General features: G+C 40.6%; 1 protein-coding gene across 3 annotated transcripts in view; it reads right to left on the bottom strand.

The window, feature by feature from the left end:
• FGF14 (fibroblast growth factor 14) overlaps nt 1–23,808 on the bottom strand; it is a 421,227-nt gene that overhangs the window by 239,152 nt on the left and 158,267 nt on the right. Inside the window, exon 1 of one of the 3 annotated variants that reach the window (XM_074145845.1) lies at nt 11,071–11,327. The exons of the other annotated variants lie outside the window; for them this stretch is intronic. Within the exon in view, the coding sequence (XP_074001946.1) occupies nt 11,071–11,146 (76 nt within the window). The 5' untranslated portion in view covers nt 11,147–11,327. Of the gene's footprint in view, nt 1–11,070; nt 11,328–23,808 lie in introns of those variants that run through there. 3 annotated transcript variants of the gene reach the window in all.

Below are 23,808 nucleotides of genomic sequence, written 5' to 3'. Positions count from 1 at the left end.
TACAGCACTAAAGTATGATCTCACCACTCACTTCGTTCGGTGTGTTTTGACAAATTACTGAAGAACTCCAATTCTTCAGTACCGCATCTATTGAAGAATATTTATAGGCTCCCTCTACCTGCTCATCCCCTCCTTTTCACTAAAAAAGACACGTCTCCAAGGATGACTAACTGGAAAGGGGAACACAGGCATCCTTATTGGTAATCACAGCTGCAATACACTGCCGGCCTCATGGGCTTGCGTCGTCCTCCAGGGCTCCAGGTGTCACAAGTGAGATGCTCAAATTGAAGAAAGCTACTGAGGGACAATTACCACTTTACCTCAAGTTCCAATATATTATCCAAGGGATTGATAACTAACTTTATTGTGAAACTAAAAGCTGAAATTAGATTCTGGAAGGTTGGGTGGGAGGTAGGTAGACCTGGGTGTGGGCTCTCCTCATTAAAACCTGAGGGAAGGCTCTGAGTCCTTGTAATGACTAGAAGGCCATCTAACGAGTTTTAAAATGCCCAGGAGGAGAACATGATTGCAACTTCTTAGCACGTGCTGCTCCCCCCGGGGAGAACAGTTTGTTCTCTTGCTTATCTAAGGCAACAAGTCATTGACCAATAACAGACTTCATAAATTAAAACTTAGATGTGTCTAAGTGTTCTACCACAAATACAGTCTTTAGCTTATACTTATCTTTGTGTGTTAGGATCATACAAAAACAGACAGATGAGCTTTAATGATATGAGACACCTGAAGATGCTTCTCTACACCATAAAGTATGCACCTCCTATTAATCATTACATCATAGCAAAGCATTGAACCAGGGAGGCAAATAAAAAAAAATGAACATTTTGCTGCTTGTGTGGCTTCATATTTCTCAGCTGGTTTCTGTTGACAAGAATTTCCAAGTAAAAAACACTCCATGGCAAAGATTCAACAACCACCCACATTTTTTTTCTTTGTTACTGATAACAATTCAAAGGAAGAATCAGGTCTTTGTGAGTGTTCCACCTCTGAGGAGCTAAAAGTTTGATTTTTCTCCATACCAGTTCAAGAAAATAAAAGCCTATTGTAAACCAAGTGGAAGAAAATAAGAACCGAAGGACAAAAATTTCTCTAACAAACTGATGTTCTAAGCATCGTATGTTTAAACATACAATGTAACCAGAAGGCATGGTTCTTGCTTAGAGGCACCATAGAAGTTTGATAAATGTCTGTACCAACAGTTGTGGGGGAGCACCAGTACCTGCAAAAGCAGGCAGTGGTTATCCCTGTGGTGGCATCCCCAGACAGGAATGCACAGGTAGTAAAGCTCTTCCAGAGATATTTCTTTTCTCTATTCTGTTGCCTGAATCTATCGACTCTCTGCCTAGCATGAGATGTTGAGAGGTATCTGTAGACAAAGCATTTTGAAGTCATAGAGGATCTCTTCCTTGGTCATACCTGTCTGTCAATATTGTCGGGGGGAAAAAAAATCCTTAAAAGCCTCAAAGTGTAAGCTAGAAAAAGACGAATTAAAATACTTGTAATTACTTGTATACAGACTGAAGAAAAGCTCCAAAAGTAGTACACCACCATGAAAAAATAAACCTTTCAGTTTGTGTTATAGTACATTTTCAGAAGTGAAACTGTGGGACATACCAAGCACTTCAAATATTGCACATTGCTGGGCATTTTAACAGCTTTTACAAATAAGACTTTTGACATCCAGTAGAGCTAGTATTCCTAATGAGCATAAAAAGAAAAAAAAAATCCAACAAAATCCGAGCAGACTTTTCAAATGTAAATTTAACCTGACAGCAATCTTGTAAAAATGTCAGTGATTTTGGACTTTCCTACCAAGATCCAAACATAAATAAAATCAAATTGGGAATAAAAGCACTGATGCATGGGTAAGCAAGGAGATTTCTCAAGCTTTTTAAAAAATAATTTTGTACACACACAAATGCATTTCATCTGTGTGAGAACTTGAGCAAAGTAACCGAATGCATAATTATAACTTTTTAAAGAACAGCGCTGTTCATTCACCTTAATTTCTTAAGGGCTGACTTACTGACAAATGGATTTCTTTAAAAAAAGGAAGAAAAAAGTTCCAAATTATTTATATTAGTCAAATGATAGAATATGAAGGTTCATTAATTCAAACAAATTAAATTCCTTAATGTAGGAGCATCAATATATCAGACAGATCTTACAAATTTAGCATGCTAACTTCTGACTACTTTTGATCCACTTTAAGCATTTAGTTAATTTTTTCTTGCAACAACCTCATAGTGCAAAGATTTATAGCTCTTTAATTTTTACACTGTAATACACCCCCAGATCTCAGTGGAACTATTCATGTCATTAAATGTAGAGGATACACATACATCTTTTGCAGTAGTAGGGCCCAATTCTCAGACCAAGCTCCAAATTCAAGTAATAAGTCAATATTTAATAGGGGGGGAAAGCTGCCAATTGCCTTTATCATCCATTCAGTTTTCAGAATGTGTGCTCAGGAGGAAAGAGGGAAAAAACCCTTCCCTTTAGTACAGCATCGAGGCAAACCATTGAAGGGTAGATGTATTCTGGGTAAAGATTGACAAGTTGCAAGTCTGTGGAAAAATTAAAAATGAATATGTAAAAGAATGTCTGACTATTTTAAGGTAATTCATGTTTTCACCTCAACATCTGAAAGTGCAGACCTTGTTCTGTTACTATTTTTTTCCTTTTGTAGTCATAGGCACATTTTTAATTGAATGGAACTGCAGAGAAACCATTAAACACAAATACTATAGTGAAAGCAGAGAAATGAGGGGACCTAAATATTTGAGGAAAGAAATCCTGAGCTAGGATTAAGGAAAAAGACAGGCTTTTATTGTTCTTCTTGGCCTAAATTACCTTCATTTAGCTTCAGTAATTTAGAAATTAGGCACTTCTGCTGGGGTGCAGTTCTTGATTCAGACACCTAACTTTGGGTGCCTGTGGTCCCTTTGTAGTCACTTGAGGTCTAGTCAGTATCTTCAAGGGGGACAGAAGAAGTCATCTCACCATAAGCAACCACCAGTGCTGGTCACCTGAACAGCCCTCTCTGCTCCACTGGGCATATTGACTGCATCTCCATTGACTCCTGCTCCAGACACGTTGGCATCTTCTTGAACGCCTCAGTTTGGACCTGAATCACATCCCCTCATCAGTATCGGTATTTCAGGCTTCTTGTCTAAACCCAGGGAGAAAAATAAACACCTCTCAAGGAAGGTTCATCCCTTCCAGAGTGCGTATAGAATAACTAGGATGAGCTGTCTTCCAGAAGTACCTGCCCTGCTCCCAGCACCACAAGGTAAGGTTCACTGGCTGACTTTGGAACAGAATACTGAAGGACACTCAACACACTTTAGAAATCTATGGTGTTATCATTTAAGGTTCAGACCAGCAAGATAAATCCCACTACTGGGACTGTCTGGAATGGATGGCCCTTGGTAGGAGTTTGCTCTTTTGAGGTGCTATTTCACTTAAACTGGAATTCAGTCAGGCCTGCTGGAGCCTGACTGAGTGGCGAGATGAGCAGCTGGACATGCAAGCCTGGCTCACTTTGGTGCCCACCTGGAGCCCATTTGTTCTTAGGTAAACCCAGCATTTCTGCCCACACCCTATGGGTGGTGAACATGAAGGTTTAGTAACTGTACTGTAAAAGGGATGAGCTTCCTTTCCATTTTCTTTCTTTCACCTCCATTACTATTAACCTCTGCTACTATTTCACCTCTGAAAAATGAAGCTCATTACTGTTTACCGCAGTTCAATTTTACACATGCTTCCTCCCCTCAGTTTCACTGTCCCCCGGGGTTCCCCATCCTACTCTGGGTCTATGACTAACCTCTGTTTCAACAAATCTGGCTGCCCACAATTCCTCCTTCTTTTATGGGCTTTGATAATAGCCAGTAAGCTACTTTTCCTCCCACTGATTACAGCTGCCCCACCTGTTTTCTTTTCCCTTCCTCCCTAGATGTAGTGTCAATATAATCACAGCCCCTGTGTGGCCTTTTTCTACCTTCTGTAAAATCTTCCCCCTGCCCTACCCTTCCATTGGTTTTACAGTTTCACAGGTATGCTGGTTTTTTTCAGTGTCTCAAATCCCACAGCGGTGTTTCACATGACACACTTAGAACCTAGGACTGAATACTGGCTGCCATCTCCAAGCCACAAGGCAAATACAACTCTGAGGATCAAATGCCTCAAGAGTAGAAGTGAAAAACTGATGGAAACCAACAGCCAGAACTGGTTTTGCTGCTTAGACATGGAGGCATGCTGAAGATAAACAGGGCGATCTGTTTTCTCTGTCTACAAGTAACTTTGTCATCAAATGCGTTTACTCTGAAGGGCAGAATAAGGCCCATTGCATACAGAGCTCTTTGATAATTGTACAACATAAATGTCCACTTGGAGGTGCTATGGCATATTCATTGCATATTCAAATGATTGGGAAAGCTAGGTCTCATCCAACATGACCCATCGGCTAAGTGTGCTGTTTTTCAAATGTCATGTCACTCCTTGGCACGTGTGTGTGATATTTTTAGTCCCTGGCCTCTTTCCTGGACCTGCTGTTTCTCTCCTGGTGGCATGGATGCGGTCAGTCTCAGAGGGGCACACAAGCAGCCTGGTGGTGACCCCACAAAAGTGTCTTTGCAAATTTACACTTGCATGTATTGATCTACTGTGGAAATGCTACCACCTCCAAAAGAAAGCAGTGAAGGCATGGCAGCTCACATCCAAATTCTTAGCAACTTAGGCAAAGACGAGCTGACACTGTCACAGGTATTGCAGAAGTGGATTAAAGCCGCTATGCCCTATACTGTTACTAAAGCTAAAGAACTTGACCAGAACTTGACCAAAACTCCAAAGTTAAAGCTCTAACTCTATGAGGAGTCCTGTAGGACTGCTATGGCATCACTTGGGGAAAGACTGATGGCCACAGGCAGGGTGGGGGAGGCCCCAGGGGAGCTGGGCAAGGCCAGTAAGACCCCTTTGTGCCCTGGCAGTGGATTTTCGTGAAGGAAATTTGTCATATTGTGAAATGACAAAGTCCTATTTCTGATTATTGAAATCCAAGCAGATTGCAGTTTGAGGAGGCACTGCTGCACTGTGAATCAAGCTGTGCTGAACATCACATCTCATCCTATATTCTCATCTCCACAGCTGTGCTTGAAAAGAGAGACTTCATAATGAACTATGTACAAAAAAAAAAAAGGGCACACACCATCAAACTGAATGGGTGTGGATGGATCCTGCAGCTAAGCCAGCTCAGACCTTTATGGCAAGCTACTTAAACCATGGTGGGCCCCCTTCAAAAAGAAAAATCTTTCAAAGCAAACAGCATCTGCAGATCTTCTGCAGCCATCAGTGCCAGAGGCATATTTCAACAGCCTGAACACTGCACTGCTGGCAAAGCTATGAATTTGTGGTGTGATACTGTAAGGAGAGCTGAAACAACAGAAATGTTTTTGATGTTCCAAAGTTAAAAAAGAAGTTTTCAGGTCTTTCAAAGTCTTTGCAGTTTATTATCACTCACTGATTAATAAACTAACAGTTTAATCACTATTAATCATCAGCCAGTGAAGCAGATAACTTGGAATATATTTAGTAAAGATGAGGATACATCTATCCTCTCTACATCACTTCTGAAGTTTAAGTTAGAGGTAAATTCCGGGGTCCTCAGAACTCATAGGAATTTTATAACTGATCCCTTTAGTGCAAGATTTCACCAGGTATTCCGTTTGTTCATACAAGTATTGAATTCCTGGCTTTGAACTTATTTTTCTCTACACTGGCTCAAGTGTGTTTCAAATGCACAAAAAAATAAAAACTGACGAGCAAGAATATACACTGTATATATTGTGCCGGTCACTGCAGGCATCCACCACAGTGTGAACTACAGCAGTGCAAGTCTGTAATTTCTAACAATATTGGTAGTTATATCCCATTTCAAACTTGAACAAACAAATAATAAAATGAATACTTCTGGTATAGTCAGAGCACATCCCCATGTCCTGAAATCTCCTTCCAAGCACAGAAATTATGTTTCTTTTGTTCTTATCATCCTTATGATAGCTGACAAATGCAATATCCCTACAACTGCCACAGTCAAAGGGTAGAAAACTCATGTTACAGTAACATGAACAGCAGACTCTGCGAGTTTGAAATCTCACACAAACAAGAATTTATTTAAAGAAAAAGGACAAACTGATATTGTAGATTTATGCATAGGCAACTTGTGGTGGCCTAATAGTTCAAGTATATATAACATCAAGAAAAGTTCCATATAAACATAGTTATTTTATATTCAATAAAATTGAGACATTCAGTCCCAAGAATAATTTTAATAAAACTTACACTAACTGTAATAAAAATCATCTTTGCAACTTTTACCTGGTAAGTTAGTGCTGCTTGGTTGGCAGGCAGTAATTTGCTAATCCAAAGTGGTCAAACTATTGTGATTTATGTGACTGTACTCTTTTCATGTAACCACTGTTGAATACCAATTACTTCATAGATGATACTTAACTTAAGACTTGGGAGAATCAGCCTCTCCCACATGGAACAATTGTGGCTCAAAATGCCTGGATCACTTCATTGTTTTTTCTGATCCCCGTCTCTTAATTGGGGGCAATCACCATTTCATACAACTTTTATTAAGCAGTGTTTACAAATGTAAGGTGCTTTGAACCTGACACTGAAATTACAACTAAGATAAAGATCTTTCATAAATCTTCATAAACGCACCCCTACCTATCTCAGTTTAGATAAAAGCCGCAACTACTTGGATGCATAAAAGGTTCCATCTACGATTGCGATATAAAAAAAATACAGATGTTCATTGGATGCTTTTTACTCCATCCTTGGAAAATCACTGTCAATGCAATGGGTTTACCTGCTCTGCGTGGATGAAGACCACTACTTGTAACAAATCCTAAGAATTTGAAACAGTAAAAGTAGAGCTGAATTTAGGACTCCATGCCTTACATACCCTAGTGTATGTAAGGACAGATTGAGGGTTATTAATTATACTGATATCAAAAATATCTAATTTGAACTACAAATAGTCCTATTAAGGGTCAATGTTTCCTCTCCGTACATTTGCAGCAAAGCAGCAGCTCTGACTCTTTATAGCCTACGTTTCCAGTGCTGGCAGCTGTGCAAATACGAGGTGGCCGAGCCAAACCAGTTCCTGCTATTCACACCCGAACTGCAGTGCAGGCTCCGGGAGCACCCAGTGCTCCCCACACTCCCACCTCCCCTTGTCCAAACACCCAGCCTGCTTCCCAGGGGAACAAGAGAGGGTCAGCAGGAGAAGAGAAAAGGAAAGAAGGTGGTACGCATCCTCCGTGCGCTCAGGGATGCTGCCAGGGTGCAGTTAGGAGGCACCCCATGGAACTCGAGCTCCCACGACTCTGATGTACACCACAGTCAGAACACCAGATGCCCCGTGATCTGTGATAAACACATCCATTTAAACACATAGTCTCTGTAAAACTTCACATACTGATGAGGGCATAGGTTTGCATGCGACAAGGTTGCAGAATCGAGCCCTACGGGCAACTCCATGCTATTCTCATTACTGCTATCAGTATTGCATCAGTGATATTGGCAGTGATCAGATCGGATGCCTTGCACTGCGCTGCGTGCAGATACACAAGATGGCAGTTTTCCACCCAGGAAGGTTTTGTGTTCTAAATTTAAATGAGATCCCATTTATAAATAGCAACAGAACAATGTGGTTGAATAGTCTCCTTTGCCAGCGTCATAATGATTCCAAATTGCATCAATGGAAGCAGAGAAAATTAACAGCTTTGCTTTAATCCTTTGTATGTTATGTTGGGGAACTTGTCAATATGACTCCATTCCCAGCACTTCTATTCCTGTAACTTGCTGTAAAGAAAACAAAATAGAATGTCCCTAAAGACAAATTATCTAAAGCAGAATGGGGGCTAGGATTAAGGTAAAAAATCCAAAGTTGAAGATACTGCTCATGGCATCTGCTGAGATTGAATGTGCTTCTTAAAAAAACCAACCAACCTACCAAAAAAACCCAACAAACCAATAAAAGCAAGAATCATGCAAAGGAAAAGTAAAAATTAACTTGCCTATTTTCTAGTGGAATTCCCCTGCAGTTTAATATTGATTCCTTTTCTTTAACAGTTGGATATGGCATGCTATACAATTTGGTTTCAGTGTGATGCTCAGTGGAAAGTGGTGGTCTCCATTATATTACTGATGCTTACAGAGGCACAGTTAAATGCCATGTAAATAACAAACCATAGCACATATCACCAGATGGCTGTTCAAAGGCTCGTGTAGGCATCCAGAAAACCTACAAAGATAGCGTTCGTAATGGGAGTAGTTACTAAGCGCACCTCTAGAAGCAGTACAAATACGAAGAGTAGTGCAGGAAAACAGCTAAAAAGGGAATAGGTCTGATTTATCACTGCATTACCCTAGTTACACATGACTCCAATTCCAGCAATTTTCCCAGTCCAATCCAGTTTTGGTGGACAGAGTTAGAGTGGCTTTAGGCAGAGTAACACCGCAATGAATCAGATTCTCTACAAACTGTTGTTATAGATTTCTCCCTGTCTAAACCTAGGAGGAATTATGAGATATCTTTGAAAATAACTGCAAAATGATATCTTCATAGTGATCACCACATATTTAGAAAGAGTAAAAAGTTTCTCAAGGCCGAAAGAAAGTGGAGAAGGTTACTTTCATTACCAAAGCTGTGACATAGTAGAAATCTGGGGAGATAAAACATTGCCTTGCAGAGCAACTACGTGCATATAATCTGAGAGCCTGACTGCTCAGATGCAGAGGTGGACATTGCTGCAGCCCCACTGGGGAAGAGCTGCATTATATTAAAAACAACAAAAAAGACATCCAATATGTCATGCAGGTTTGCTGTAAGCTGCTACAGGCTCGGGCTTGCTGGGGACGGTAAAGCATAGAGACAGGCTCAGTCTCTTGTCCAGCCACAAGGTTGCTGGCCTCATTGCCAGCAGCAACTCAGAAGGCACCTTGCAAAGACTAAGATTTCATCTTCTTCTTCCCATATCCTCTTTTTTTTTTTTTTTCAATTTAATTTACTATTATAAGTAAATCAATATATGTTCACTTGTATATCAATATATTCATTTGTATATTAAGTATATACAAGTGAAGAATATATAATAGTTTGTTTCAACTCCACTACAAGTAAAAATTCTCATTTCTAAAGCATGCTGATGAAAACGTGTTTTAAGTAGAATGCAGTAAAGGCAAATACAGAAAAAAAATCAAAGAAAAAAAAAGCTGCCCTTTCTTTTCTTCAGTTTCTTGTTTTGTGCTTCCGTTTGCCCAGAGACATGTTACATATCATTATCTAGATAATATGTAGATGAGATGTGTAGAATGTAGGTAATACCTAGATACCTTAAAATAAAATGAAATAAAATGAAATAGCTATTGCAGCCAGAGGAGGAACATGGACGGTATGAGATAATATCAAGGGCTTGGGTGGAACACGAACACCCTGGCAGTTTCTATCTGTAATCAGGACTTATTTTTATATGTCCAATAAAGTACACTCAAGTAGTTTCTTGACCTTCTCTTTAGTTCTTGTTCCCTTTCCCAGGAGATCTGCAGTAGGAAACTTCCTGCATGTTAAACTTCTTGCCTTTTTTGGGGGGTAGGGGAAAGTAGAAAGGGGGGAGGGGGCAAAAAAAATATTAATTTAAAGTAAAGTTACTACAATTAAAATTTATTTTATTTATAGCACTAAGAATAACTTTTGCCAAATTTTATCTTAAGTTTTCCTCATTTATTAAAACCTTTCCTTCCTCATTCTATACCCTCTTCTCTTCTACGCTTAAGGATGCCCATGCTGGGACATGTATTGCATTTTCTTCCTCCCACAACTGCCAGTAAGACACCTGGGAATCCTATAAAACAAACCTGCAAAGAGTAGTCTCTGATGAGTTATAACCAGTATTTCAGTTGCAAGGGGGAAGAGGGTTTGGAATAGGCTAAGAGTTCCAGAATTGCATATTTGTCATCAATAGGAAAAAAGGAGAGAGACAAACCAGTTTAGCTGACCAAAGTATGTGTAAAATACAAAACAAATGCAGCAAATCCAATGAAACTGGCAGTTCTGACAAGAGAACAGAAAACACTGCCTTAACAATTTTAGGTCTATTAGGAATATCTGAAAACCAGCACATTGCAGAGGATATTTACTAAAAGTAAGCCAAACATGCTTGTGATGGCAAGTAATAAAAAACTGACACTGCTTCCATAGAGGGGAAATGATGTACAATTCATTAATTCCACAGGTTTGCTCAATCTTGATGAACACAGACAAGATAAAAAACATTATTAAATTTAAGTTCGCATAGCCTACACTTATAACTAGGCTCCCTGTAGGGCTGGTTATACGGCTAATGATCAATAGACAACCCCCCTCCAGATTCACTACAGAAAACCTCACTGCAAAACTTAAATTAAACCCAACTTTTTTTCTTCTTAGTTTGCAGCCTTTTTACTTGATGTAGTTTCCATCCCAAGCTTTTCCCTACTAAAGAAAGAATCAATGTAACTCCCTACTAATTTTAGTGACTCGACAGACTTAATCTCTGAAAGTTTTAAATGAGGAATGCAATTGTAATTCTCATGATACAGCTGAAAGACCCCACAAACCACTTCAGTTCAACTTAACTTTTGCTACAAGTGGACAATATCCAGGACAGGAAACCCTTGTCACCACTGCTGACCATGACTGTTTCTGCTGCAGAACACAGCTGCCATGGACTCTCAGGAGCTTAGCAAATTACTGGAACTAAGTGCTTTTCAATATGAGCAGGTTGCAAAGCTACTGCAAAACTAAGGCCACCTCACAAAACAACATTTCACTGACACAGAATGTAGTTGTGAAGGCATGACTCTCTCAAAAGTGAATTGTGAAAAAAAAACCCCAAACTTGTTCAGACTACATAAAGAGTGTTTTCCTGTGAAACTGCACTATATAAAGAAAAACATGAAAGTAAGATAGTACATGGACACCACAATGAGTTCACCTACCATGCGAGACTCCAGGCGACAACTGATTCCCCTTTAATTGTGTCCTCCTTGAGACTTTGTGCAGATTGATACACATGTAAGCGATCCCCAAAATTGCCTAGCACAATGAAAATGCTAGTAATTCTCTGCCTTTTTCAATTTTGTTTAGTAAAATTAGTAAAAAATCAGTCCTGTTCTCTTTCGTACACTTTGCACCAGGTGGGTCCTGCAAGCAGCAAAAGGTGTCATTTTTCTTGCAACAGGTTGGTGGAGAATGTAGGGAACTCAAAAACCAAGGCTATAAGAGCAAGAATGTGAGAGCCTGAGTGGAGCAGAAATAGAAATTGTATCATTGTCACACACAGCAAACAAGAACACTCGAATATCAGGTTGGTAAAAAGGTCATAACCCATGTATGTCAAAGCAGGACGGCAAAGGAGATTTCAAATCCATCAGTGAAAACAGTCATGGTCTTTGAAGGAGAAAGACTACTATGGCTTCTGTGGTAGAAGCGCGGGCAGGAGAGTGAGGTGCTGACCCCTGGATATCTGAGGTCTTTTAAGTAAAGTTGTATGAGTTTTTGAGGGCCTTAGGAAGAGTGGATTGCTTATGGGGAAGGAGGAGTTAATCAGGAGTGTGGCCTGGGTTGGAGGAATGTTGGGCAGCAGGCAGCAGCTCGTGAGAGCACGTGAAGATAAGAATGGGGCATTAGGGGAGGAAAACAAATGCTGTGGGGATCACGCTGGGGAGTACAAGGCAAGGGAATGTACCTTTGCTGCAGAAGGGCTAAAAACAGCTGCTGCTAGGAGAGGATGGTGAGGGTGGGAGGAGAGACTGAAGAAAGAAGTCTCAGATATAAAAAACCGGGAGGGGTAAAAGAAAAAACTGTGAGTTGGCTCGGGCTAAGGCAGCTGTTATAGAGGTGTTGGAGAAAACACAGGAGAGGAGATGGGAAGGTGGGGAGCAAAACTATTACAAGGTAACTGAGAAGCTTAAACAGAAGTGACCGGGTACAATGAATAGAGTGGCTGCAGTACAAACCAGAAGACAGATATCAAAATGGGGCCCTGAGGACTGTCACAGAGACATTTGGGATGAGCCTAGTCCACCTGGGGCTACACCTTGTGAAAGCACATCACCCCCACGACCCTGGAGTCCATGTGGCCCTTTGCACAATGAGGTACATTCACACATACAAATGAACAAGGGCAACCTGTAGTGGTAAAAATAGCAGGGCAGGTAAAAACATAGGAGAGGAAGGCCATTGAGACTGTGACCAGTGAAATATAAGCAGCTACTACTTAGATTTAAGCTTTGTCTAAAGAATCAGGACTTTTGAAAAGCAATACCTATGTGGGGTGGCTGGTGGTTTAAGAAGCTCAGCTTGGTTTGATCACTGCTGATCGAAATCAGCTGGCTTAGATAGCCACCAAATGGGCCATGTGCAATGCTGAACCCCCAGAAACACCAACTGTGGGGAATTATATGTTAACAGCCAGTGTTGAGATGTGTTAAGGCAGCTGGCTTGGTGTCTGTAGGGCTTCGTTTGGAAGAATGTAAAGCAAATGGCTCTAGAGTCACATATTGTTAAAAGTAGTTACTGTCCGTAGTTGTTAAACTGGTGCTGAAGGGAAGTGGAGTCTAGTTATGGTGAGCTAATGTTCAAAACCATAGCACTGGAGGATTCACTCATCCATGAGTGAACGTTCAGAGACTATGGGGTCTCTGAACCCTGCTAACATAAACCGCGTACCTTTCGAAGGGCAGGCTGGTGGGGCTGGGAGATCTCCCCAGGAAGAATAAGAGCCTAAGAAACTTAATAAAAAATGAGAAGGCAAATAAATACAATAGTAAAAGAAATACAAGCAGTTATTATGCTTGCTAGTACAGGCCCTGAAGGCAAACAAGCCAGGCCCCTGGAAAGGAAGGGCAAGATGGACCCCTGCGGTCCTGAGTATGGGGCCTGCCTGCAAGATGGCAGAGAGGGTGGTTTTATTTTTCTTTTTCCAGGACTGCTAGGTGAGTCATGAAGATAGCATTTGAAATAGATCAATAATAGGGTTTGGAATAAAAAATTGAGTGCTTGGGAGAAGATACAGCCAAATGGATTAAGAAACTGCTTACCACTTTTAGGCATAGGTTGGCAGAACTGTGTGCTAGAAGTGAAGATCTCAAGAGTTAGGCTCTGAAACCAGTGCAGGTGAGCTCTGGCAACATGAAAGAAACACTTTCAGCCCCACTAGCAGTCAGATTTTAAGACTGAGCAGATCACCTTGACCATTTGGGACACATTATTAGATTAAAGTATGATCAGCCAGGGGAGACTTATAATATGGGCCCTAATGGGGTAGCTGGAGATGTAATCAATGGTCCTACGTTGTTAATAGAGTCTGGTACTGCTGTTGATGTCCTGGAACACACTGGGTGCCTAGGGGACAGAGCATACCTGCAAGTCTGCAGGGAGGAGTGGTGGTATTGCATTTAGAAAGACAGGAGAAAAATGTCACTTTAGGAAATGGTCTCCAATTAGGAAATGGTCTCAACCAGATAGAGCTAATAATTGATTGTATGGGGGTAATACAGAAAGAAACCCCCATAGTAATCTTGGTTACACAGTGGTGAAGTGCAGTGAAGCCCCAGAAACGCTTGAAAGGCTGCAGGGGTGAGTGGCAAGATGAATTTATACACGTGTGCTCAAGACAAGTTAGAGTGTGGAAAGATTAATACACTGGTATTAATAACAGGATCTGATCCAAACCTACAGAAATCATATGAATGTCCAAGTGGGGCTGAGGAAGGATTGTGACCCACTATTATTAGCCCTGTTGCTAGTCCAATGACCCTGTTTATATAATTTACCAATGTATTATAGACTGATGGAAAGATGTGGAGTCCAGATTTAAGGGCAATAAACACTGTAACTCCACAAATAGCACCCAGTGCTGTTAAACTTCAAAAATGCACAGCCAGAGACGTACAAGGACATAAAGCACTTTTCAGTCATGGACAGAGAAATATTTTCTTTTCTTTTCTTTTTTTTTTTGTTGTTGTTGGTATGTTGGGGTTTGGTTTATTTTTTGCCTTTTCCTTAGGAAGGAGTGCCAGTGTAAGTTTGCTTCTATATTTCAAGGGAAATATACATTACTTCACATGAATTCCCCATGAGTTTCACAGTGGTCCTGCAGTCTGTCAAGCAGACATCACTTGAATGTGCGATAAGTTAATCCATGAGTGAAGGAAAAATAAAATATCATAGATGCTGTAGTAAATGTTATTTTTGTTCAAAAAATATCACTCCAGTCTTCAAAAAGGGCAAGAAGGAGGACCCTGAGAACTACAGACCAGTTAGTCTCACCTCCATCCCTGGGAAGGTAATGGAGAGACTCATTCTAGATGTCATCTCCAAACAGGTTGAAGAGCGGGGGGTTATTGGAAGTGGGCAACATGGGTTTACCAAGGGTAAATCATGTTTGACCAATCTGATAGCTTTCTGTGATGCTATAACTGGTTGGTTGGATGAGGGGAGGGCAGCAGATGTCATCTACCTTGACTTCAGCAAAGCTTTTGACACAGTCTCCCATAACATCCTTATTGGGAAACTAAGGAAGTGTGGGCTGGATGAGGGGACAGTGAGGTGGATTGAGAACTGGCTGTGTGACAGGACCCAAAGGGTAATGATTAATGGAGCAGGTTCAAGCTGGAGGCCTGTAACCAGTGGTGTCCCCCAGGGGTCAATACTTGGTCCAGTCCTGTTCAACATATTCATCAGCGACCTGGACGAGGGGACCGAGTGTATCCTCAGCAAGTTTGCTGATGATACCAAACTGGGAGGGGTGGCTGACACCCCGGAGGGCCGTGCTGCCATCCAGCGAGACCTGGACAGGCTGGAGAGCTGGGCAAGGAGGAACCTCATGAGGTTCAACAGGGAAAAGTGTAGGGTCCTGCACCTGGGGAAGAAGAATGTCAGGCACCAATACAGGTTAGGCGTGGACCTGCTGGAGTCAAGTTCTGAAGAGAAAGATCTGGGGGTCCTGGTAGACAGCAAAATGACAATGAGCAAGCAGTGTGCTCTTGTGGCCAGGAAGGCCAATGGAATCCTGGGCTGCATAGGGAAGAGTGTGGCCAGTAGGTCGAGGGAAGTCATTCTCCCCCTCTACTCTGCACTGGTGAGGCCACAACTGGAATACTGTGTCCAGTTCTGGGCTCCCCAATTCAAGAGGGATAGGGAACTACTGGAAAGAGTCCAGCAAAGGGCAATGAAGATGATTCAAGGATTGGAGCATCTCCCTTATGAAGAAAGGCTGAGAGAGCTGGGACTCTTTAGTCTGGAGAAGAGAAGGCTGAGGGGAGACCTTATCAATGCTTATAAGTATCTAAAGGGTGGGTTGAAGGAGGAGGGAGCCAGACTCTTTTCAGTGGTTGCCAGTGAGAGGACGAGGGGCAACAGGCACAAGTTGGAACATAGGAGGTTCCACTCAAATATGAGAAAAAACTTCTTCACGGTGAGGGTGACAGAGCCCTGGAACAGGCTGCCCAGGGAGGTTGTGGAGTCCCCTTCTTTGGAGATTTTCAAGACCCGCCTGGATGCAGTCCTGAGTAACGTGCTCTGACATGCTCTGGGCAATCCTGCTTCGGCAGAGGAGTTGGACTAGATGATCTTTATGGTCCCTTCCAACTCTAAAAATTCAGTGAAATTCAGTGAAATTTAGTGAAACCTTTACATTTTTGATAACTATATCATTCATACACATGAAGTTATGTGTCAGGCTAGTAAGAAACAAGAGTTACAGTATTCAGCACTGTCCGTAACTTCTGTGACTGCTAAAGGAGTTTAGTGTATGATTTAAATGAGGAATAAAATCCTTAATAACATTTGAATTCTACTGACAGCTGAAATATCCCTCAAAATTACCCTTCTGTGTTAAAAAGCAGGAACAGATTAAGCTTTCATATGGTGAATTGTCTAAAACTCCTTTTTTCCAAAGTACATACATCGTGAAAAAAATCCATTTTCCAGATCTTTTTTCAGTATAACAGACATCAACCTTAGATCACTTTTTATCACTAGACATTGATACCAGCAGGCATATTGTGCAGCAGTCGGTTATTGAAAACAACTATTTGGCTTTTTGTCAAGCAATTGGCGCTGCAGTTATCTGAATAGCTGCTTGACAGGAACTGCTTGCAACCTACCCTGGTTTCTGCTTTCCCAGAACTGATTCCTGTGGAGTTCCCACCCAAACTTCATCTCAGTGGTAAAATTAGACAGGCATATTTTAAGAATTGTAATGTTAGTGGAACTGTACAGCTTAAAAATCAGTAATAACACCTGTATTTAGCATTTGACATTACTAAGCATTTTAAAAATAGAACAGGACAAAAACCTGCTTAAGTGAAACATGCTAGTAGTAATACGAGACTGAAGGTTGAACTTAAATTCCTGGTTTACTTTGTATTTTCATTAAGGCTGACAATCCTTCTCAAAGGGTCTGTAAATTGCTGGGTCACAAGGACAGCGGCAAAAAGCTGAGCCTGCCCGTGTAAAGGTGATCCTTCCAGGGATGAGGCATCCACAACTTCTCTGGGCAATCTGTTCCAGTGTCTCACCACCCTCACAGTAAAGAATGTCTTCCTGATATCCAATCTAAATCTATCTTCTTTTAGATTAAAACCGTTGCTCCTCATTCTATCACTACACTCCCTGATAGAGTCCCTCCCCATCTTTCCTGTAGGCCCCCTTTAGCAGTGCCAGGAATACATCAATGCAGTGAGATGGCATTATGGCATCCCTCTGGCTGCCCCAGGGAAGACATTTACCGCATGTGAGTTGGGGAAAGGAGAAGGAGAGGTGGGAGTGTTCACAGGCAGCCTGATGCTGGGCTGTGAGCAGAGCATTTGCCCTCAACGCAAGAGATCCATGTGGGCTGTGGGCAGCTTTCTGAAGCCACCCGTGGTACATCGGACTTGCCTCGCTGCCCCCTGCCTGGGGGAGCCAGTGAAAGAGGAGGCTGACAGACAAAAAGCTGCTATTTCACTTATTTAAAAGTCCTCATACATTTAGGTTAAACTTTAATGAGCACTTTTCCTCTTTCTGCCATTTTTCTTTCTCTGCTAGACTGAAGGACAAGGGGGTCTATGCTAAGAAGTGAATGAAGCTGGGCATGGCTTGGAGAGAGGGAAACCAATCTCAGCACTTCACAGCATCAGCAGGTAAAAGGGCTTTCAAATGTCAGTATTCTCATCCATAATGACAGTCTCTTTGAAAGGCTGGAAAAGCCTCAGCAGCAGCTTACAGTCATAAATCAAAACAACAGCTCGACACAAAGAAAAGATTTATTCCTATTCATCTAACACCTTACAGTGCCATACTTTTTGAAAGCAGAAAATAGTTTTTAGTTGCAAAATAGTTTTCTTTCTGTAGTTTCCACAACAGAGACAAAGGAAAATTCGTAAGTTGCACCCATCCTTCTCCACATTATACAAAGAGAAAAAATCTTACAATCAAAAGACCACTATTGATTTCAACAGTTGATCTAGGAACAGCTACAGAATGTTTGGTCTCTGCTTTTTCATCCCTTTTAAATGGAAGTAATGATGTAATTTTAATAGCAGTGGCATAACCACTACAGTTTAATGCTGTCTTGCTAACGAATGAAAAGAGATGTCAGCACAAGCTACACCAACAATTCTAGGGACACCTTACTTCTTCATTGGTTTTAAGACTCAAAATCCACATGCATTAAGTTTAATCTAATCTGAAAGGCAGCACTTCTAAGAGCACGAGTTTGTACTGGAAAAGAAAGCGACACCTTTTTTTCAAAGACAGTGAACTCAAATTATTCTGAAAGATTACAGCCTAATAGCCTAAATAATCTGTCTGTTCAATACATTTTCTTGAAGACTACCATACGGAAATTTTCAAGTTGTTCCGTCCCATACAAAATACCACTTTAACATACTGAAGGAGAAAGAAGGGGTTAAGAGCATTGAATGTCTATTAAGACTTATGTTAAGAGCACCTTCACTAAAACGTTCATTATTTAAAATATATTTTATTTTCATTATTTTTCTCTGTTAACTATTGTTAATTTTATTCTTTAATTATTTTTCATGTCCTTTTTTAGTGTTATTTATGTATTGCTGATTAATTTGTACGGCTTTTCTTGTGGCACAGTTTTCTAGGCAGGCACAGGCTCCACTGCAGGACCAGTATCTTACCTGATTCCAGCTCCAGTATTGCTCAACAGGCACCATTTTAAATGTTTCAGATCCTAATGCTTAGCTATAAGAACTGTCATAGGATCATTTAATTAAATAGTCTCTGGGGCTGCAGTCTAGCCTAATAAGCTTTAAAATAATCTCGAATCTCGATTCTCACATGCACTGTATACTAGCAACGTAATGGCAGCTTGGATCCAAATGTCTTCATTCACACAGCAGAAGGCATTTGATGAACTCATGATAATTCCACCTCCTCTGCGATCTTGAGCCTTTGCACTGTGTGTGTACACCATGTAGGCTTTTATGTCAGACAACGATTAAGATTTTCAATAAGTCCCTGTCTTAATAGAGCTGCAAGTCCTACCTCAGCAGCAGAAGTATAAAGTTCAGTGTAACGTTATGGCAAAGTCCATTATTTAACCTTAGGATTTCATATACTGCACTGCTTGAGCTTTACCTTTGCAGTCTATAAGGTAATAGCCATTTCAGTGAAATTGCAACCTTGCAAAACTCTGCTACATACACAGCCTTCTTCACTGTAATACAAGATTTACAAGGCAATATGTAGGAACTGGAACATTTTAAAACCTGATGCGGATATTTGAAGTAGCAAAACACTTTACGATAGTTAATGGTAGTGGATGCATGACAAAAATGAATCATGATAATACTATTTTTCTGTAGAGCTGTGAGCAAAACATGTTAAGTCTCCTTTTTGCTTGATGCTCAAACAGATATTTTTTTCCTAGTATCTGCTTTAATCTAAATCGGATCTCTCTCCATTACAAATTCCCTTTGCTCCTGTTGCTCTCGGCACAGGAGGGCAATACGCTTCTCCCTTACTCCCAGCCTGCTCACCGCTAAGCAGGTTGTGTTCCTCACGGGCTTGCAGGTCCCCATATGTGCACAGGCTCCCCAGTAGAGGAGCAACAATTCGTGGTGGTGGCCCAAACCATGTGGCACGCTTTTGTGTCCTTTCTTGTTCTTGCAGCCTGAATATTTAATAGGGAAAAGAAAAGCACCATCCTTGCCCGCCCAGGAGACAAGACCCAACTGTGGTGTTACAAGCCAACTCACCAACATCTCCCTCACCTCCCGCAAATGCTTTCTCTGATCAAAGAAGGTCTGCTCTCCTTATTCTGTAATATACTCTGCTTGTTAATACCTGCAAGCCACATTTAGATCAGCAACAAAAGGAAACAATTTAAGAATGAAGAAATGGCTGACCCAAATTGTCACATTCTCCTTGAGGACAGCGGTTTTTTATTCCCTAAGGATCATTGTTTTGCCTTGGAAAGCAAAGACCCTGAAATCTGTATTATGTATTCTGCACGTTTGATGTGAACTAACAGTAACTTGATATGAAGGACATCTTGAAATATTCTGCCTTTGTGAGTATGAATGTAGGAATCTGCAGAAACTGTGAATGAACATTTACAACAAACTGTGAGCCTCCTACTGATGCACTCAAATACAAAACAGGAGGCGAGAAAGAGAAGGAAAAGAGATGAATTTGTTTTCCTAGCAAACAGCTGTCTTCTTTAACAGAAGAAACTAAAAAGAAAACAGTGTGTGAAGAGGCCAAAAGCTGCATTAATTACAGTATTTTTAGATGCTACAAGCACAATTTTGATAAACACTCTAAACTGTGAAAAAACTGTACTGTCAATGCAATTAAGTCTTTTTTCTTGGTGCAGCATCATCAATGCATGTGCCTGCTGAGAATGTATTGTGGGCTGTGCAGTGCAGTTACCCTTTGATTAATGATTCAAGGCAGTCAGTAGGGACCACACAAACTCCTGGGGGATGCCACAGTAAGCAGCACAATGTCATCATTTAATTTATTCTCTTGACCTACATTAGAAAGAGTGAAGATACAGTCACTATTAAGGGCCAAATTCCAGCCATGGTTATAGAAAAGCAACTCCCACAGACTTAAAAATAAGAGGTACACAGTTTAGGAGCAAAATTCGGCATGGAGGGATTACTTCTTGGATATTTGGAGGGATGTTATTTATTTAGATCAACTGGAGGATGTGGGAAAGTGTCAGACTAAATCTTATGTTAGCTTTAATGGCTGCTATGAGATGCCCATACCAGAAAAAACAATCCATCTAGCTGGAAAAAGCTAGATCTTGTTTCTTAGCTGGTTAGTATTTCTATTTAGCCAGAGCATGGCATTAGAGCTGGTATTTTATCAGGATAGACCTAAAAGTCAGTCGGAAATAATCTTTTTGCTAGAGGCACCCACAGCTAGTGACATCAGCCTGTCAGATGGATTGCTTTTCTTCACTGACATGAAGTCCTCCATTTCATGCCAGTGGGCAGTGATCATATTATCTCATGAAGTATTCAGAGCTGAGCAAGGTAATACAGCGTATTTGGTTTTGTAGCCTTCAGCTCTCAGAAAATACCAAGAAGTTCTAAAAGTTGTAGCACCTCCTTCAAACAACATTGTCTACTGTTTGGATAGCAAATATGTCCTCTGCTTCCTGAGCAGTCTGTCTGTACAGTATTTATTCTTGCCCAAGGTCTCAGTTATTATCTTCAAGTACGTCATTGTTTCAACCAAGGTTGACTGAAAGGCCAACATTAGCAACGTTGCCAACAGCACTGTTTCTCTGACATGCTGAAATTTTCTACAGAGAAGGTGAAGCTCATCAGCACTAGAGACAACATTTTCTCCAGGGCTAAGTGTTTGGAACATATTTCCTGAGTAACCAAAGGGCATCTATGTGCAAAAGTTACTTTCAGCTTTGACTTCATTTATAAACTCAAAGCAATCTCCGCTATTTTCATTTTTCCTATGGGGAACAGATGCAAGAATAAATATCATGGATGCTAGTCACGTTACTTTCTGTACTTCAGAAAGCTGCTCAGACACTACATTATGAAAATCTACATGAAATGAAATGTAACAAAAGAATATATATGCTTAGATATATGACATTACAGATAAGGAATAATTCTGGATGTAGTGGGAGTTGACAGTTTAAGCAGCTTCACTGGGTTGTTAAACAGGAACACGCATATCAGTAGAAGGTTAATATTTTTGCTAAGCAAAAGTACTATACAAGTGCCTACATTTATGTTTTTAAAAGAGGTTATCAATAAAATCCCTATGATGTTGCTTATGAAATGTAGTCCACAGGGTCATATACACTGAAAATTGGCTTCAAATCTACAAATTGTCACCCATTAAATACTTCCTCTGGGTATGGTCATAAAAAAGATCCAGAACAAAACAGCACACTCTGTGCTTAGGAGGACCACAAGGAGCTGCCTCTAGCCTAGCATTAAACAATTCAAGCAGTAATACAGCAACTCCATCAATTGTCTGCTAAATTTGAAATTGACCAAAACTTGTAAAGACATTCATTATTTGGGGCATTCACCTAGAATTTGTCTTTTTGCCTTTCAGTGCATAAGAAAGTTGATTTTAAATTGGTAAGTCACAGCAGCTGTTGAAACCATCTTTTATGTATCTATAGGCAGTTCACCAGCTGTCATGGGCTGCCATAGCTTTCCTCACCTTCAAACCAGAGATGGTTTAGTGCCTACACCTTTACAACTGAAATGATACATAAGGCTTGTTGTCTCATAGAAATAGTTTCAGATTAATCAACTAATTATTTAAATGTTAGGCAAACCCAGTTATTTCTATTTCTGAATCAATATAACTGTTATGTAACAGTCATAATGTATCTCTCTGAGCTACTTAAGGGGTGTTAGGTTCTCTTATATGCATCAGGCATAAATATACGAGTCTCATCCTTTTTTTTCCCCATCCTTGTGCATCTATCTCTCTTTATGTAAAGAAGTAATCCATTCTCCCTGAAAAGAATAGAATTTTTAACTCTCAAAATCTAGACTTCAAAATCTTTCAGTTGCTTGGAACTGTGCTTCCATACTTAAGCAGAACTAGCCCAAGACTGAGAGAACTGAGGAGTAAAGTTACTTTATTGGCAGATGGTTGGCAGACAGAATCCATTCCAAGGATTTCTCCTACCCATTAACTATTTAATATAAAAATAGGTCCTTGGACCAAGCACCAGAACCACTGTATCCTGTATCTGGTGTCCTCCCCTTGTGATCCCTACCAGTTAAGAAGCTCTATCCTCAAAATTTAAAAGGGAGTTAATTGGACCAATTTCAGCAGGAGGAAGGAGGGTAACCCAATCAGTGCACACCTCAGATTTATATTTCCCTGGCGACACACTTTAGGCACTTAAATCCTTCATCAGCGAGACCTTGAATATGTATTTTGCAAAAGGAAAAATAACTTAGAAGCAGCCAATATAACTTTAAGAATAACTGTCTAGTCTTGCTCCAAAGAAAGTGAGATTAATTGTTTTTTAGAAAAGCACCTCATCTCTCCTCTGACTTTGGAGAAAATCTGGATTAATTCCCTTTCCCTGAACTCTGTTGCTGCTCCCTTCCTGCCTTGTGTTCTCATGTCTACACTCATCCTCTTAACAGTCATTGGACCAGAGAAGCCCAATTTGATAAGAATCAAAACTGACAAACTACCTACCTGATCAAGTGCCTCAATGTCCTTAGGAACCAAAATGCAAGGCCTAAATAGGAAGAACATAAGACATTACTGACCACCCAGATAGGATGGCAGCACTGACTGCTATGCCATAAGAGATTAGAGGCAGAAAGGGCAGGAAACATGAGAACAGTAAGAGCCTTCAATTACCCTTATAAAGATTCACCCTGGTACATAACACAGAGATCACTTTTTTATGAGGCCATTGATAAGTACATCTTGAAGCAGCTGTGAAGGCAGCCCACAAAGTGCGACACCTCCCTTAACCTTGTCCTTACTATGTGGCTTGGCTCAAAACCGCACATGTGAATCTATGTAAACTCTGTATCCCTACAGGAGTACCAAAAGCCAAAAAGATATGCTGCAATTCTGCTCTTTCAAGAGGTAGAGCTACACAAAGATGAAGAAACTTGTTTAAAACGAGCAGCTTAGAGACTTAAAACGTTACAGACAGTGTGGAGATTATTGAAGGAGTGGCACTGACGAATGCATACCACAGATTTTTTTTAAAGTATTTTTAGAAAGGGTGGAAAAGTCATGAGGACTGAACAGCAGATAAGGAAGGTTACTAGAAACAAGTAGGCATCCCTCAGGAGGCTTAAGCTGTGTCAAACCCAAGGAAAAGGAAATGATCATGAATTCTGGCAGATTAAATGTAAAAAACATAACTAGGAGGGTCCAAAAGGGAGTTTGAAGAGCAACTGACAAAAGGAATTAAAACTAAATACAAAATCTTTCTTCAAACGCATCAGTTGCAAGAAGCTTGGCAAAGTCTATAAGGCCAACTGATGATCAAAGTACACAAGAGAAACCTAAGAGAGGACAGGATTGCAAAGAATAAAATAAATTCTTTGTGTCAGTGTTCACTGTAAAAGAAACTGGGCAGATTTCCATGATGAAATCCTTATTTTAGGGGGACTCTATAAAGGAGACCTTTGACTTCTGTATCGCATTTTACAGTTACTTAAAAATGACTGGTAATAAAT

The sequence above is a fragment of the Numenius arquata genome, chromosome 1, assembly GCF_964106895.1.
Source record: "Numenius arquata chromosome 1, bNumArq3.hap1.1, whole genome shotgun sequence".
In the NCBI taxonomy this organism is placed as follows: Eukaryota; Metazoa; Chordata; class Aves; order Charadriiformes; family Scolopacidae; genus Numenius; species Numenius arquata.
This window is presented reverse-complemented; position numbering and strand designations above follow the sequence as displayed.